The sequence below is a fragment of the Podarcis filfolensis genome (assembly GCF_964270895.1).
Source record: "Podarcis filfolensis genome assembly, chromosome: 11".
Classification (NCBI taxonomy): Eukaryota; Metazoa; Chordata; class Lepidosauria; order Squamata; family Lacertidae; genus Podarcis; species Podarcis filfolensis.
The window spans coordinates 45,918,930-45,936,746 of NC_139613.1; the positions used below are offsets into that span (position 1 = coordinate 45,918,930).

General features: G+C 42.3%; 1 protein-coding gene across 8 annotated transcripts in view; it reads left to right on the forward strand.

Annotated features, from left to right (window-relative positions):
- SNCAIP (synuclein alpha interacting protein) overlaps positions 1-17,817 on the forward strand; it is a 121,262-nt gene that overhangs the window by 90,984 nt on the left and 12,461 nt on the right. For all 8 annotated transcript variants that reach the window (XM_083576671.1, XM_083576670.1, XM_083576667.1 and 5 more), the window contains 4 exons: positions 803-916; positions 5,587-5,712; positions 9,386-9,555; positions 15,670-15,762. In XM_083576671.1, the coding sequence (XP_083432797.1) occupies positions 803-916; positions 5,587-5,712; positions 9,386-9,555; positions 15,670-15,762 (503 nt within the window). The remainder of the gene's footprint in view (positions 1-802; positions 917-5,586; positions 5,713-9,385; positions 9,556-15,669; positions 15,763-17,817) is intronic.

Consider the following 17,817-nt stretch of genomic DNA (forward strand, 5'->3'; position numbering starts at 1 on the left):
GGTGTGCAAGAGTATACTTACTCAAAAGTTACTCCTGGTTACTTGTGTTTAGGATTATAAATGAAGGATGCCAATCTATATTCACTTACCTAGGAGTAAGCCTGATTGAATTTCTAAGTGGAGGTGTATTTGATTGCACCATGTTGTTAATTATGTTATTCAAATTTATAATATCAATGCATCTGCCTCTCTACTCTGTGTTCTGTTGTCTTCTGTTCTCTCATCTACATTTTTAAAACTATGTGAGCATTTTGACACATAAAACTATGTGTCAAGGATTTTTATGTATTATGGTGTTCTATCGCTTCTCGGCCTTTTGGCTAAGATCAAGTGTAGTATTATGGTGTTCTATAAGCCATTCTGACGGGACTCCGTCCTGAAAGGCACCTTTTAATAAAAAATACTAAAATAGCGATTTTTAAATAAAAAAAAGAAATCTCATGAAATTGAAATGAGATAACAGATGGCAATAGATTATGAATGGGGTGAATATGAAATAAACAGGTATTTGCAAAGGGGTATATGCAGGATTTATAGGAATTTCAGAAGGGACATCATTAAGCAAACACTGCTGCTGTATCCAAGACTGTTTTTATGTTTAAGCCCCATAGAACTAAATAAAAATTGTGCTTCAGAAATGACCTGTGAATTGCAGCGCCTGTAAATAGGCCTACCCTACAATCACTGCTATTACAATGTTTAATAGAAAATATGTTTCCCACACACATACTGTACACACAAAAAGTTTCAAAATTAAGTATAAATGTACAAAAAAATTACATCTTCATTTTCTTCTCTTTAGAATGGTCAGCTGGAGTGTGTGAGATGGATGGTGAGTGAAACAGAAGCCATTGCAGAATTAAGTTGCTCAAAAGACCACCCAAGCCTTATTCACTATGCAGGTTGCTATGGGCAGGTACAGTTACATTTTGAATTCTTGTTTTAATTTAATGCAATGTGTGTTAGTCTGACCATTGAGATCCCTGGAAGGAGCATTTCTTATAGCCTTCAGGCAATGTCAGAGGGGTGATGATGATCCAAACTGGGGCCTTCTTGGTTGTGGCACCCCCTTTGTCTCTAGCGATGCATTGTCTTTATTTTTCCCATTTCGCCAATTACTTAACATGTACCTTTTCATCCAGACCTTCACAGAAATGGCCAACGTTGTTTTAAGGTCCTCTTTGAGACCTATGATTTGCTGAATAATGTATTATCTCATTGAGGCCAAAATTATGGATTTCATTAGTCTTGTTCTTTTATTAGTTGTTTGTGATTATGTATTTTATATTGCCTTTTTATGAAAAGCAGTGAATGAATGAATGAATAAAAGATAAATCACCCAGGTTGCCCATGCAGTGAGTTATTTTTTACCCTTATCCATAAAAAGTGAAATTTTGAAATGTAGTCTGTGCCAGTCATAGATAGAGGGGTTTTTTTAATACACTGAGAGGAATTGCATTTTCCCCCCAGTTTTTTTTTCAAGTATTGGGAACTATAGAAACAAATATTGAGTAATTTTAACATACATGCATTTGCTAGACACTTTCCAACTTATGCAAAGTTGCTCAAGCAAAAGATAGCCCATGTAAACACCAGACTTGGCTGCAACGCAAGGGAAATATTTTTATAAAGAAGAAGTGTTTTTGAATGGATTCAACGTACAATTATTTCCTCTAGCACTTGGCACATATGGTACCTGTTTTTTAAGTAAATACTTCCTCTGATGGGGAAGGCATGAGAAAAAAAGGCAGCCAAAGAATAGGCCCATTGATGTCGGTGTTGTCCTACAATGCTCGTACAGGATGTTTTATTCTTGAGAAAAACTTGCCCTGCCTCAGTTCCAAGTCTGTCTTCAGAAATATCCTTGAACCGAAAAAATGGTAAATGAGCCAACTGAGTTGTTGCCAAGTGTGAGATCAGGAAGAGATGGGGATCAAGCATATCTCCAAGAATGTGTGTATCTCTAGACTCTGAATTCAGTTAATACTTTTTAAAGCAAAAACAAAAAAACCAGCCCTATATATTTTCTACTTGAACTTTCTGCCAAACAAGCAGACTTTCAAAACGCATCTTGACCCCAGCAGGGCAAAGTTTGTCATATTCGGAACTTGAGTATTTTTCGTATACAACTCAAACCTACAGCAAAATGTTGCAATGCAGCCTCACCTTTCCAACATTTCTCCATTGGAAACAGAGATGTCCTAAGAAAAAGTGGGATATTCTGGGATCTAATAAGAAACCAGGATAGATTCTGTAAATCCAGGACTGTCCCTGAAAAATAGGGACACTTGGAGGGTCTGCTTCTAACAGATGTGTTCCTGTTCAGAGTTCCAGGCAATGAACCATGTTCTCCTCCAGGACACTAAATTCTCCTATCTCCCCAGCCTTCCCTTTCTCAATTAGCATAGAACATATAGTGGGAGTAGATCTCAGTTGGATACGCCTGGCCTAGAACATCCTTTGATGTTCAGTCTTTGTTGACTGTGGGAAAACTACCCCCCACCCTTTTGGGGTTTTAACAAGGCTTTTTTTAAATGACTGCTGTTGTCTTTGGGCTTCCCCTGAACATGCTGATACCTCCCTCTCGTTTCTCTGTGTCTCTCTTTAGATGCCATATGTGTTAGCAGGAACCACCTGACTTCTTTGTGAGATGGAGTGATTAATTCAAAATCCCCAGCGAGTGTTGGTTTTATATATTTTAGACATGCCATTCAGTTAAAGATGGTTGATTCATCATAAGAGTTCTAGTCAATAAATTCATCAATAAATCAATTAAGGCTGGAATTTAAGCACTTGCCCTGGAATTTAACAGGGCTTACTTCTGAGTAGACATGTTTAAAATTGCATTGTAAATTGGCCTTTGGAGGGAGGGGCACACATTTTTAAAAGGTATATTACTTTCCTTTGTTTTAGATAATGCAAGACTGCATTGCAGTTGATAACATCTTAGAAGAGGCATTGTACTTTCTTTCTCACACAGGAGAAAAAGAATCTCCTGAAATGGCACTTAGTAGTTGTGCTAATATGGGATGCGGGTGGCGCTGTGGTCTAAACCACTGAGCCTCTTGGGCTTGCCAATCAGAAGGTCAGCGGTTCCAATCCCCACAACGGGGTGAGCTCCCGTTGCTCGGTCCCAGCTCCTGCCAACCTAGCAGTTCGAAAGCACACCCAAAAGTGCAAGTAGATAAATCGGTACCGCTCCCCACTCAGGTAGCAATGTAAACACCGTTTCCGTGTGCTGCTCTGGTTTCGGTGTTACGTTGCGCCAGAAGTGGCTTAGTCATGCTGGCCACATGACCCGGAAAATGGTCTGTTGACAAATACCAGCTCTCTCGGCCTGTAAAGTGAGATGAGTGGTGCAACCCCAGAGTCGTCTGCGACTGGACTTAACTGTCAGGGGTCCTTTACCTGTACCTTTTAGTTGTGCTAATAAAATATTACAAAAATAGAAAGAAATCTGCCTGAATGAGGATACATTTTTTAGTTTATAAAATGTTTTAACTCAATTAACCAACTAAATGTTGCAGTCAGTCTTACATTTGTAGCTATTTTCATTTCTTCCCCATAGCAGTTGTTGCCTTTAGTTTAACTGCCATAATGATGACAACATTAACCAAGTTCCTTTCATAGCATTCATGCAGAGGGGTTAGGTTGAGGTGTCTGCGCATTTTACACCATAACATTTTTTCGTTCCCATTAATGTGCATCTCATGTTATGGAGGAACAAAATAGTTGCCCCGTAAAGGTAAAGGTACCCCTGACCATTAAGTCCAGTTGCGGACAACTCTGGGGTTGCGCGCTCATCTCGCTCTATAGGCCGAGGGAGCTGGCGTTTGTCTACAGACAGCTTCCGGGTCATGTGACTAGCATGACTAAGCCGCTTCTGGCGAACCAGAGCAGTGCATGGAAATACCGTTTACCTTCCCGCCGGAGCGGTACCTATTTATCTACTTGCACTTTGACATGCTTTCAAACTGCTAGGTGGGCAGGAGCTGGGACCGAACAACAGGAGCTCACCCCATCACGGGGATTCGAACTACCGACCTGCTGATCGGCAAGTCCTAGGCTCTGTGGTTTAGACCCTTAAGCCCCATAAGGCTGTCCAAATAGCTCCCTTGGTTTCATCTGCTTCACTGATTGCTTTTGCCAATGTGTGGCTTATGTGAGAATGGCCCATTTTGTGTATGTTAAACCATGGTTCTGAAGTTGACTTTTCCCAACTCATCATCATTAACAATGGCCACAGTTTAGAGCTTGGGCAACACACTAAACTTTGGTTAATCTCCTTACAGTCATGCCAAGGGAGTGGGGAAAGCAAGAATGAGACTTGCTGAGGCTCATTCTTGCAACAGAAAGGCTGCTAGCCTAACCCCTCTTACCTGGTCCAGGTCATCCCAATGAAAAATAGCTTAAAGTAGCTTTAAGTAGCTTAAAGTATATTTCTAGCATATTGAAACCAATTGAGAATCTATACTTTTCTACATTTGACATTTTTGGAGTTTAAGAGCTGCCTGAGAACTTGTGGTGTGTGATATAAAATGTTTGTTTTAAATTTAAATTTAATATTAAAATGCAAATTGTAGAATTCTTCCGGAACCAAAATTGAACAAAATAAACCGTGGTGGAAGTAGGGATCAAAAATACAGAAAATTCAATACAGTAAATGTATAGAAGACACAGGAAGGGGAGAATACTGAGTGACAAAGTATTGGAATAGCTTATGGGAGGGCTGCAGAATTTTGAGGACTCCCTATTGAAAAAATGACCAATTTTCCTTTGAGAAGTCAATATCTAAGAGCTGCTCCATGAGGTAGCCCTCAAAAACTGCAACTCTCCAATACATTGTGGTGATCTTTTGTCACCCAGCTCTTCACCAGTCCCTTATTCATCACTTGCCCTGGCACTTTCAATCAATTCATTTGCTCTCCCAAATGCTGAACAAAAAGGGAAGGAAGGGAGGACGGAAGGATATTTCAACCAGCAATTTTTATCCATAAATATTGCCTAGCTGTACCAATATTTTGTGTATACTTAATACAGTGGTACCTCAGGTTAAGTACTTAATTCATTCCGGAGGTCCGTTCTTAACCTGAAACTGTTCTTAACCTGAAGCACCACTTTAGCTAATGGGGCCTCCTGCTGCCGCCACGCCGCTGGAGCACAATTTCTGTTCTCATCCTGAAGCAAAGTTCTTAACCTGAAGCACTATTTCTGGGTTAGCGGAGTCAGTAACCTGAAGTGTATGTAACCTGAGGTACCACTGTATATGAAGCCCAAACCTTTGCATGTTCACTTCTAATTCAGTGGGGCTTACTCCTAACTAATTGAGTTTACAATTGCAGAATGAGAATGTTTAAGGATCTTACTAAAGCTCAACGTGATCTGAGCAGCATCTAAGATGGGATAAGTAAGGATACCTAAGGCAGTTCCTCAGTTAGATTCTGCAGTGCAACTGCTATGTAAATATATCTTAAGACTTGGAACATATTCCTTAATTATAAATACCTTCAACACAGAAGAAGATGGCAGCCACCTTTCAATTTATTTATTTATTTTTAATCCTTTTCTCTCTTTCTGTGTGTGTAGGAGAAAATCCTTCTGTGGCTACTTCAGTTTATGCAAGAACAAGGGATTTCTTTAGATGAAGTTGATCAGGATGGCAACAGCGCAGTCCATGTAGCTGCCCAGCATGGGTATCTGGGATGTATACAGGTAAAAAATAATAATCTACATTTATTTCAGACGGTTGTTCTAAGTGAAAAATCCATAGTAGCCATTACACAACACAGAGTACTAACCACTATACAACACGACGTATGCTGGAGATGCAACAATGGGGCTGGCACTGTCTTTAAAGAATACCTTAAAAACTATGTGGAGAAGGCAGATCTCCTGACAGACAGTGAATGAATCTGGAAAATAAAGAAAATATAACAAACTTAGCTTGGAAGATATTTGGAAGAATAGAACATCCAAAATGAAATGCCTTCCATAGTTCCAGTTACAGATAGGTAGCCGTATTGGTCTGCCATAGTCAAAACAAAACAAAAAAATTTCCTTCCAGTAGCACCTTAAAGACCAATTAAGTGTATCTGAAGAAGTGTGCATGCACACGAAAGCTCGTACCAAGAACTAACTTAGTTGGTCTTTAAGGTGCTACTGGAAGGAAAAAAATTTTTTTGTTTTGAAAATGAAATGCGTACAGGTTAAATAAATGTAAACTAGCACAACAAGAATGGTTGGAAGCCAATTCACTGTGGGTGCGTTCACGTTAGGTATATATATAGGTAATGTATGTTTTATAGATATGTATTGTATTGTTTGATATATGTATTGTATTGTATGTTTATAGATTCTGATGTACAATAGAGGTATTTAAAACCAAACCCCCCCAAAAACATAGTAGTCTGTTACATGGAAACAGAAGATCAGTTATATCAGAAGACGCTGGCCCCATTCACACATACCGTACTTTTAAAATGGTTTAGTGCTACGTGCATGAGCAAAACCTCAGACTCATGTGCTTTCCCTTCTTCTCACCTGCACCCATGTAAGCAGTGTTTAGCTTCACTTTCCACAGTTCCTGGCTTGCTGTTGAACACAAACCGGGGTCATACTTCACTGCCTGCCTGCCTGCCCTTACAGGGGGGAACCCAGCCGCCCAACACAGCCCTTGGCAGATGTATCCCGCCCCCCAACACTGCCCAAGCGGCCATTCAGCAAGGGGACCAGGGGTGCAGCAGCAAGGCCAGGCAGGAACAGCATGTGCTCTGCTGAGCTGCAACCCCTCCCCTGCCTGAAGGTGGCTTGTCTTGAAACTGACTGGAGTTTGTGATAAATCACGTCCTCCCTCAAAGAGGGCACATGTTGCGGTGAGACCTGGCAGCCAAACCCTGTGTTATGGGTGGGTATGATTGGTTAGCTACAACAACCTATTGGTAGGTCCCTCGATGCTGGGTTTAATCAGGCCAATTGGACGCTAGCCAAACGGATCAAGGGACCTATATAAACCTATGCACGTGACCCTGAGCTTCTTTTTTGGGCCAGTGCATCGGAACACCCGCTCACCTCTCCCTATATTTAGGGCTTGTGCGCTTGACCTTGCTAGAGTGTCATCTGTCGTTGGGACAGGGGCACGGCAGGAATTTCCCCCACTTGGCTGATTGGCTGTTGCCATTTGGGTTTCGCCTGCCGCGTAGCAAATCGTCACAACTTGTAAGGCTGCGGATAGGCTCTGGTTCAGGTGTTAGGGATGGGAGAACACTCTCGCCATCCCTATGTGAAGGGTAGTCCGTTAAAGGAATCCAGGGACTCAACCTGGTTTGGTCAACCCCCGAGAGGGAGTTGTGCCCGTGCCTGAGTCCAGGGGAGCATCTGGGGAGTCGACATAGTCCGTTCCTGGGCTTTCCACCTACCTCAGGTGTTCACCCTTGGCTGACCTATGCTGGTGCCCTAGTCGAACCAGAGCCTATGCAACCACTCACTTGATGTAATCAATAAAGTTGTGGCCTAAATTCTGCCAAAAACCAAACCAAAATTTGTGCCTTGTCTGAATTTATTTAAGGGGGAGGTTAAAAGGTCTGAACACACAAACTGCAGCTTCTGCAGCAACAACAATCCAGGATTTTGTGGGAAGTGAAACTTAACGCTGCAGAAGTTTATCTCCCAGCCGTGTGGGATGAGAAGGAGGAGTATGAGTTGGAGGTTTTCCTTGGGGTCTTGCCCATAGCACTAAACCGTGATTTAGCATCGTTGTCGATGTCATTCATTGTACTTTTAAGAGTTGCATACATCATATGAGCACATTGAATGGGGGGCATGATTTTCACTGATTCCTCCTTCTATCTGTAGCCCCCCTGTCATTTGGAGATGCACACAGACCTCCATCCAGGCATGAAGAGGCATAATCACAATTCAGAGACACATTCCACCAAGACACATTCCACCCAAGCAAATAAGGAGGGCATGGAGAAGGGCCTGCAAAATGTGTAGTCTCTGAAGAGGGGATGTGGCTTGGAGAGAGTCCAGGGGCCTGGAGGTTTCCAGACCCTGCTCTAGATGCAGGGAGAACTCACACATTCCTCTACAGGGGAAATATGAGCGTGGCTTCATACTTTGGACAGTTTTACAGGATATGTGAGGGAGACTCTTTTGCATATTCTCTCCCCTCTGCATTTGGGAGGATCCAAAAATGTTCCAGGAATGTGGTGGCATGTGAGATCTTTAATTTCGTCTTAACAACCTACCCATTGTTTATTCTGCAATTCTGTAACCCATAATAATAGTGGCACCAGACAAACACGGCAGCAAAACCTTAGTCATCTAATTATGAACAGAAATTGCAAAGCACAGGAGGGAAAATATAATATATTTTTGTTGATTGACTATCTGCACTGCTCAGTCATGCAGGCAGCTCAGAGTCTATTACACTTTAAGAAAACAAACACCTTCAGGTGATCAAGTTTCCATGGATCCCAAAATTTAAGTCATTCTGCAAGATTATGTTTTTGGAATTTTTAAAGCTACGCACAGAGCAGATTGCACTCCAGATATTTCATTGCATAATTAATAATTTAGTTGCAGTATCTACAGTATCACCAGATTTATCGAGTCCTGAGCTTATCACATGTGCAAACCATCTGAACTAGCACAGAATCAAAATCTGATATGACTGCTAATTAGGATAGCATAATTTCAGCCCATTTGTACACTACATTAAGTAAGGGTTTGTGGTGGCGGAGAAATGAAATGTAGGAATCAGTCCAGCCCTCTGGCTGGCAGTAGCAGGATTTGCCTGCTGCTCCCACAGCAACTGCCATGTCCCCAAAATAGCTTATCCTCAACAATTAATTTGTATAATCCTAAAAAATATATTAATTGATTTGAAATGTAGACACATAGTCATATAATCAATAACATTTCAGTACAGGTCCATAATTTCCTTAAAATGTTGTCCATAAATGTAATTGTACAAAATTTGCAAGTTCACAATCAGACCAACAATATATTTACAACAAACTACTCACTGCTTGTAAAATAGGTAAAGGTTTGCCAGTATTAGTACTCAGTTTTGCGTGTGAAAAAGACTTCTATTCTTCCTCAAATCTGTTTATATTTCTCTTCCCTTATATACGAGGTAATTTGATTCAGCCTCTCTCAGTCCCAAAGCTTAATATACCATTCTTTTAATCAGAGCATCTCATCTTTCCCAGTATTTCACATGTCTTGGCTGCCAGTGTTATGCATAGCCCTTTTTAAAACCCATCTAGTCTGGTCCCTGTTACCATATATCATGGGAGTGGAACTTCCCTTCTTCCTATGATGAACCTAGTGCCTCTGAAGGTTACTGTTCCTGCTAATAGACCTATACATGTATATATTTTAGACTCTGGTTGAATATGGAGCAAATGTCACTATGCAAAACCACGCTGGAGAAAAACCTTCCCAAAGTGCTGAGCGCCAGGGACACACCATGTGCTCACGTTACCTGGTTGTGGTGGAGACGTGCATGTCGTTGGCATCCCAGGTTGTGAAGTTAACGAAACAACTGAAAGAGTAAGTTTTCATTCATAATAGTGGGATTTTAGCTGCTTGTTTTTTAAAAAAAAAAAGTTCTGTCAACATGTCCAGGTGCTGGTGAATGTAACATTTGAATAGAACGGGGTTTCCCAAATTTGGGTTTCTAGTTGTCTACAACTCCCATCCTCCCTGGCTAGCAGCACCAGTGGTCAGGCATAATGGGAATTGAAGTCTAAAAACCCAAGCTGGAAACCCTGGAAAAGAAGATGCATCCCATTAAAATAAACCATGGACACACAGTGAGAACCATTAGCCAACTGCATGTCTGCTGTGCATTGCATATTCCCCTTTAAACTTGACCTTACGTTCACCTTGTGACACCTGGGGGGCATAATGAAAGTACATTCCTTGTATAAACAGTAAAATGGATCTTGAGTCCAATGGGGCTTTCTCACAGATAAGTGGTACGATTGGCAGCCTCATTTTATTTCCCCCATTTTATCCATTCATACATCAAACGTCTGCGGTTCTCCTTTCATCTGCCATCCCGCTGCCTGTGTGCAAAATTAAAGTGTAAAACATTTACATGTTCATGACTAACCACTTGCCTATTGTTCTGATTGTAAAAGCTTTTTTCTCGAGGGTCTGGCATCGCACTCCCAACATTCAGACGGAACAGTAGCTAAGTGCTAAATGTAAGAGACCCAGAGGTTCTTTTCTCACACACTGAATTGGCATGGGCTGGTTTTCCCATGTCCAGCTGTGCTCCTTTCTAAAGAAGCAGTTTAGACCAGCAGGCACTTCCAACAGCTAATGTAGCAGCTTCAACTAGGCAAACAAGAAGCAGAGGCATCCCAGCCGGAGCAAAAAGGCTGCTGTCAAAAAGGAGAATAGCACTGGTCCTGGATAAATTATTTACTTATTTATCAAATGTCCACGCCACCCTTCCTCTGAAAATCACAGGGTGCTTTGCAATATAAAAAAACAACAACACAATAACACATACCATAATAGCAAGAACAACAACCCCCTGCTCACAATTTAAAAGGCCGTGGATTGTTTAATTAGCTAGAGGCCTGGGAGGAGGGAAATGTTTTTTCCTGGGACCTAATGGTATGTATGATGGTCCTGAGCTGTTTAAGACTTTATGGGTCAAAAAAAGCACAGCACTTTGAACTGGGCCCAGAAACTAATTGGCAGCCAGTGCAGTCAGACCAGGATTGGCATTATAAACTCAAACCATCTTGTCCCTTTGAGCAATCTGGCCGCTGAATTCAGCACCAGCTGAAGTTTCTGAACCATCTTCGAGATAGCCCTACAGAGAACGCATTGCAATAATCTAACCTAGAGGTTTCCAAAGCATAAACAACAGAAGTTAAGCTATCCCTGTCCAGATAGGGGTGCAGCTGGGCTGATGGAAGGCAATCCATGCTACTGAGGCCACCTGAGTCTCAAGCAACAGCAGGGGATCCAAAAGTACCCTCAAGCTGCATACCCACTCCTTCAGAAGGAGTGTAATCCCATCAAGAGCACGCAGCCTCCTATCCAGCTGGTCTGGGGAACCGCCCACTACTGGTGCCTCAATCTTCTCTGGATTGAGCTTCAGTTTATTGGCTCTCATTCAGTCCATTACTAAGGAAAGACAGTGGTCCACCACATCCACTTTCTCACCTGTAGATGTAAAGGATGTGTGTCATCAGCATACTGCTGACAACATACTCCACAACTCTGGATGACCCCACTCAGCTGTTCCGTGTAGATGTTAAACAGCATGGGGTATAAAACTGAGGAACCCCACACTGAATGCTCCACAGAGCCAAAGAGCACTTTTTAAGCACCACCCTCCAGAAACGACTATCCAAGTAGGACCTGAACTACCACAAAATGGTGCCACCCACCCCTAACTCCGGAAGGATATTATGGTCAATGGCATTGAAAGCCACTGAGAAGTCAAGGAGAATTAACAAGGTCACATTCCCCCCAGTTTCTGTCTCAACATAGGTCAACATACAGGGTGACCAAAGCAGTTTCTGTGCGAAAATAGGGCCTAAACTCTGGTTGATATGAATCGAGAAAACCAGTTTCCTCTAAAAGCACCTGGATCTTATTTATGACCACCCACTCAAGAACCTTGCCCAGGAAGACGAGATTGGCAACTGGCTGGTTCTGAAAGAGCCTAATTATATATAGTTGTACATATGTACTGATATTGGGAGTACATAGACAAATAGCGTAACTTTCCTCCCTCCACTTAATAATCCAACTTTAAGACAGCACTGACATTTTGATGACTGTTCGTATTAATACAAGAAAAATAATCTTTACAGTAGTACCTCGGAAGTCGAACAGAATCCATTCCAGTTACAGATATCTCATTATACATGACAAAGCCATTTTTCACCTTCTCACCCCTTGCTTTTTCCTGTAAGACCTATTGCAGTCGTTAAGAGTCGTCAACAGGCTCATCACAGCTATCTGCCAATCACCCATTCCCACCACCCTTCTGAGTAATACCCCTCCCCACCTTCTCACTATATAGAAGGATCTGGCAACTTCTGTTTCAGTGTATCTGAAGAAGTGTGCATGCACACGAAAGCTCATACCAAGAACTAACTTAGTTGGACTTTAAGGTGCTACTGGAAGGGAAAAAAAATTTTTTTTGTTTAGAATCCATTCCGGAAGTCCGTTCGACTTCCAAAATGTTCGGAAGCCAAGGCGCAGCTTCCGATTGGCTGCAGGAAGCTCCTGCAGCCAATCAGAAGCCCTGGAAGCCCCACTGGACGTTTGGGTTTCAAATAACGTTCGCAAATCGGAACACTCACTTCCAGGTTTGCGGGATTCGGGAGCCAAAACGTTCAGGTCTCAAAGTGTTCGTCAACAAAGGTACAACTGTGTTTCTAACATTGTTACAAATGCAATCCCCGAACATTGTTCAAATCCAGGGTGCGATGTTTTCTGTGTGATTTGTGTGTCACTCGGTGTAAAGGTACATCCAGCTGTTTCGTATAAATGAACTTTATGGAGTACCGATTTGCATTAGAGGCAGCTCTGGTTCCTGGCCAAGGCACTAAGTATGAGAAGGAAAATGATGAAGGGAAAGTGAAACAGGTAGACCAGCAACAGTCAGGAATAACAAATGGAAATAAGTTGTCTGAATCTGCAAAATCTTGGAACTTTGCATTACACGCCAATGCTGACAGAAGGTGGGAGTGATTTTTAAAATAGTGTAAGGAAACATGTAGGCGGGAGGAAGGAAGAGGGAAAATTGAAGGAAGGGAAGATCTTTATAAAGTGCATCTGGTTTCTACAAAATAGCATATTGGTGTCCCACCTAAAATACTTTTGCATTTTCCAGATCCTTTACTGTGCCAATATGAGCATTTGCTTTTTGTGAATACAGCAAATACAGCCTTGCAAATAGGCTGAAGTCATGTGGATGGTTTCTGGCTCCGACTTTGTCAGTTCCAAAGCTCTAGAATTGAGAAGTGAGTTAATAATCTAATGTCCTTTGAGCCAGGAAATTATCCGCTTAAATACCCCACAGTTGGACTTGCGCCGTCAGTTTTGTTCTGCTATATTTTTTTTAAGGAAGTCGTTCTGAAAGTGAAAGCAACAATGCGTTTTTACATGCTTGCTAGCATTGCTACATGGTTTTAAATGGAGAAATACATCACTGCTGGGGAAATTTAGAAATTTACTCTTACAAAAGTAAACATTAGCTAGGGTTTAACAGAGAGGGAAGACACAGAATTCATGGTGGGAAAGAGCTGTTGATTGCTTGCCCTCTGCTGATGTAGAGACAGCTGTGTCCCTCATGACATTTTCCCTACATGGAGATGATAATATCAGTGTTGGGGGAAATGTGTGTACTGTAACTTGTTAGGAGAAACCCAATAAATATTTTTTTTTTCTGTGAGTTACACAGCACAGAAAGCTGATGAGAGCAGAGGCTTTCCAAAACCCTGAACTTGCAACAGACTGAATTCATCACAATTCACAAGTGGCAACATATATGTTTGTTTTCCACCGATACAGAGATAAACTAATAAGACGAGATCTGCTGACTTAAACCCAGTCCAACTTCTGGGGAAGCTCATAATCAGACAACAGCCTTCTCCTGGTTTTTTGTTTTGTTTTTTTGCCCCCTAGAATGATCTCTGCAAGCAAAGCTTATACATCATACCCATTCTGTGCCGCAGGATCTGGTGGTCAAAAGAGCTTTTGCCAAAGGCTTCCCTGGTGCAGATGTTGTCCTGCATGTGTGGAAGCCAAGAAGTGGGGCAAGCTACAGTGGATGGCATCAGGGAAGAGCTAGTCAGCATAGCCCCTTTACTTTGTATCAGTGCCTGAGTGGTATTTCTGAATGGGGCTGTGGTGTAATAATAATAATAATAATAATAATAATAATAATAATATAATAATAATAATAATAATAATAATAATTTATTTATACCCCGCCCATCTGGCTGAGTTTCCCCAGCCACTCTGGGCAGCTTCCAATGAAGTGTTAAAAACAATACAACATTAAATATTAAAAACTTCCCTAAACAGGGCTGCCTTCAGATGTCTTCTGAATGTCAGGTAGTTGTTTATCTCTTTGACATCTGGTGGGAGGGTGTTCCACAGGGCGGGTGCCACTACCGAGAAGGCCCTCTCTCTGGTTCCCTGTAACCTCACTTCTCGCAATGAGGGAACCGCCAGAAGGCCCTCGACGTGGATCTCAGTGTCCGGGCTGAACGATGGGGGTGGAGACGCTCCTTCAGGTATACAGGACCGAGGCTGTTTAGGGCTTTAAAGGTCAGCACCAACACTTTGAATTGTGCTCGGAAACGTACTGGGAGCCAATGCATTTGTGTTGAGTTATTGCGATCAACCACCTTATTTACTACCTGTCCAACTAAACTATAGTTCAGGAGGCCAATGTGGTGCCATCGAAATGTTGCTGGAATCTCTGATGCAGTTAAAACGGGTAGAGAGAGGTGAGATAAAGCAGACAAGTAAGCAGAGGTTGGCTTCTGTTTAGATGGCTTTCCATCTGCCAGGATGAAAACCCAGGCAATTTGTCTTTGTCTTCACTGCTCTGTCTCCTCAAGTGGCGGTGACTGAAGTAGATCTACACTGGGACTCACCGAAGCTTGAGAGAACCATCTAAACCACCAAATGAAAATCTAGCCTCAGGACACATTAGTTTTTTAACAGATATTATTTTTAATTGATTGTTTTTATTATTTAAGAAAGTATGAATGAGCCGTTGCAAACATTAATCATGTGGAGTAATAGACAGAAGAGAACACATGTAAAAGTTCATATGCATTCTACACAATCATAGAATTACAGAGTTGGCAGGAACCCTGTGGATCATCTAGTCCAGGGCTTCCCAAACTTGGGTCTCCAGCTGTTTTTGGACTACAATTCCCATCATCCCTGACCCCTGGGGGCCCTGCTGAGCTGAGGAATGATGGGAGTTGTAGTCCAACAGCAGTTGGAGATCCAAGTTTGGAAAAGCCTGATATGCAGCTGTCTCTTACAGGGATCGAACCTGCAACCTTAGTGGTATCTGTGCACTCCATCCTCCATTATAAAATATACTGCTCTGCTCCATTTAGCTCTGATACACAACCCTCAGCTATCCTTAACTTTTGTATGGTGTCACTTGCTCTACCAAGCAGCTAGCGCTTTTCAGGAGAAACTTTGGGAGGTAACTTGAGCCAATTTTCCTCTCCAGTCACAGGCAAGATTGAACTAATTTCAAGTTTGCTGAGAGTTCAGTTTTAATTGGACACAGGTAAGCTAATTGTTGTGAGTCCCACAGCTCCAGCAACCGCTTCTTAGGATTCTAATCTTGCCACTTACACCAGATTCACTACCAGCAATAAATAATGTATACAAGGCAGGCAGCTTTCAGAAGGTACAATAGAGTGATCACAGCGTTTCCACAGGGATTAGAAGCAATTTGCGGAACAGAGACCTCCTTTGTGCATTTTAGTATTTGTATGCACTCTGTGTGTGCAACTCTTAAATTATAAATGTACAGAGGCTTTCGCCTCAAAGTGATGTTGAGTGAAAACTATCATTTCTCTCTTGCCGCATCCACTAACAGCTTTTCTTTCAAGGAAGAAGTGGGCTTAACAATTTAATATTTCCTTATAGGCAGACGGTAGAACGTGTGACATTACAGAACCAACTCCAGCAGCTTCTAGAAACACAGAGATCAGAGGGCAAGTCACTGCCAACATCCCCAAGGTAACTAGGCGTACGGGAATAGAATTCCAATGTACTTCAAACTGGACTCTTTTCACGGTTATTGCATGAGAAGGTCATGTTCCAGCTAAAGATCCAATCGTTCATTCTGTGAAAGAATAAAAAGCAAAATGTCACATGATGGGAATTCATACTTTTTTAATTTGGCAGGTGTGAATACTGGACTCTGCGAGTTTAAATGGAATTAACTTTCCTACATTTTTCAGTTTGATTTATTGTGGAACTTTTAGATGACTCATAGACATCACAGGAAACATCTTGTGAACTTCCACAACCTCATCTTATGGTGGCTTACAGTAATCTTACACTCCCAGTAATTCATAAAAAGGCTTTTTTTTTTTTTTTTTGCTGGCAAAATAGGCAGGCTGCTGTTCATGTGCTGTAAAGGCGATTTGTCTTCACTGTCTTAATGTAAATGGACAGCACCAGAAGCATAGATAGAATTGTACATTTCAATGTTTTAACCGCAGTTACTTGACTTCAGCTGAATGAACATTGCTGCAGGCTCCCCATGTGTGAGTTGGGCCAGACCATTAGGAGCATTATTGGGCAAAGGCATAAATATAACTTACTGATAAAAAGCATGGAAGTAAATTTAGTTAATGAGCACCCCTTAAGCACCTCCATTTAGATGGAAGTTAGCCTGAAATAATAGGGTTAGAATGGGAGCATCAGAGTTCTGCCTTGAACAAAATTCCCTTAAGTGTATATAAAATTGTGTCATCTACTTGTGCATTTAAAACTTCTGATGAAACCTGTGATCCTGTCACCATGCAGTCCATTCAGTTTTTTAAACCCTTTTTTTTTTGCCAGCTTATGAACAGTAAGCCATTTGATCTGCAAGGCCATGTTTCAGCAATACCAGTGGAATTGTTGTTGTTGTTTAGTTGTTTAGTCGTGTCCGACTCTTTGTGACCCCATGGACCAGAGCACGCCAGGCACTCCTGTCTTCCACTGCCTCTCGCAGTTTGGTCAAACTCATGCTGGTAGCTTCCAGAACACTATCCAACCATCTCGTCCTCTGCCGTCCCCTTCTCCTTGTGCCCTTCATCTTTCCCAACATCAGGGTCTTTTCCAGGGAGTCTTCTCTTCTCATGAGGTGGCCAAAGTAGTGGAGCCTCAGCTTCACGAACTGTCCTTGCAGTGAGCACTCAGGGATGATTTCATTCAGAATGGCTAGGTTTGATCTTCTTGCAGTCCATGGGACTCTCAAGAGTCTCCTCCAGCACCATAATTCAAAAGCATCAATTCTTCCAGTGGAATTACTCCTGAGCAAACCACGCTAGATTGCTATTGCTCTTATTCAGGGGTCGGCAACCTAAGGCCCATGGGCCACAAGCAGCCCATGGGGGCCATTTAACCAGCTCATGGACCCCCACCACCTGCTCGGTCGGCTCCCGTGCTCCGCACTAAACTGGCACAGAGCAGAGCGGGGACTGCCTTCCGCGACATTGGCCAGCTTCCCACTGGCTGCAGGAAGCTGTGCACACCTCCTCCGCGCTGGAAGGAGTGCCCAAAATAGCGTTTACACGTGCGTGCGTTTGCATGCACACACTCCAGCCCACTGTGGCATCTGCGGAACCATGAACCAGTGGAAGCCACAAAAACTTTGCCGACCCCTGCTCTTATTCCTCTCGAATGCTCTTCCACTTCATCATTGTTTAGATAACGTTCTTAGATAACCATTTTGGTTAAACAGCTTTCATACTTCTTACCCTTTACCCTACAGCCACCAGTGACATCTTTGCACACTGTTGCAACTCTCTGAAGCAGATTTTATGGGAGGAAGGAAGGATATATGACATTGACCTCTTCTGTCCCTCCCACACTTGCTCCATTGGAGTGTTGCATGGCAGAAACTCTGCTTGTTGCAAGTCTGGATCCAACCCAAACAGTTTCTGTAAACTGACTACAGAATCCTACTTCCACAGTAATTCTTTTCTCTTCATCTCTCCTTCTTCCACTTCCCTCTCTCTGTTCCCCAAATCTCAAAATTTGCATTAAAAGCTCTTGGGGCAGGGACCTAAGAATTCTTTA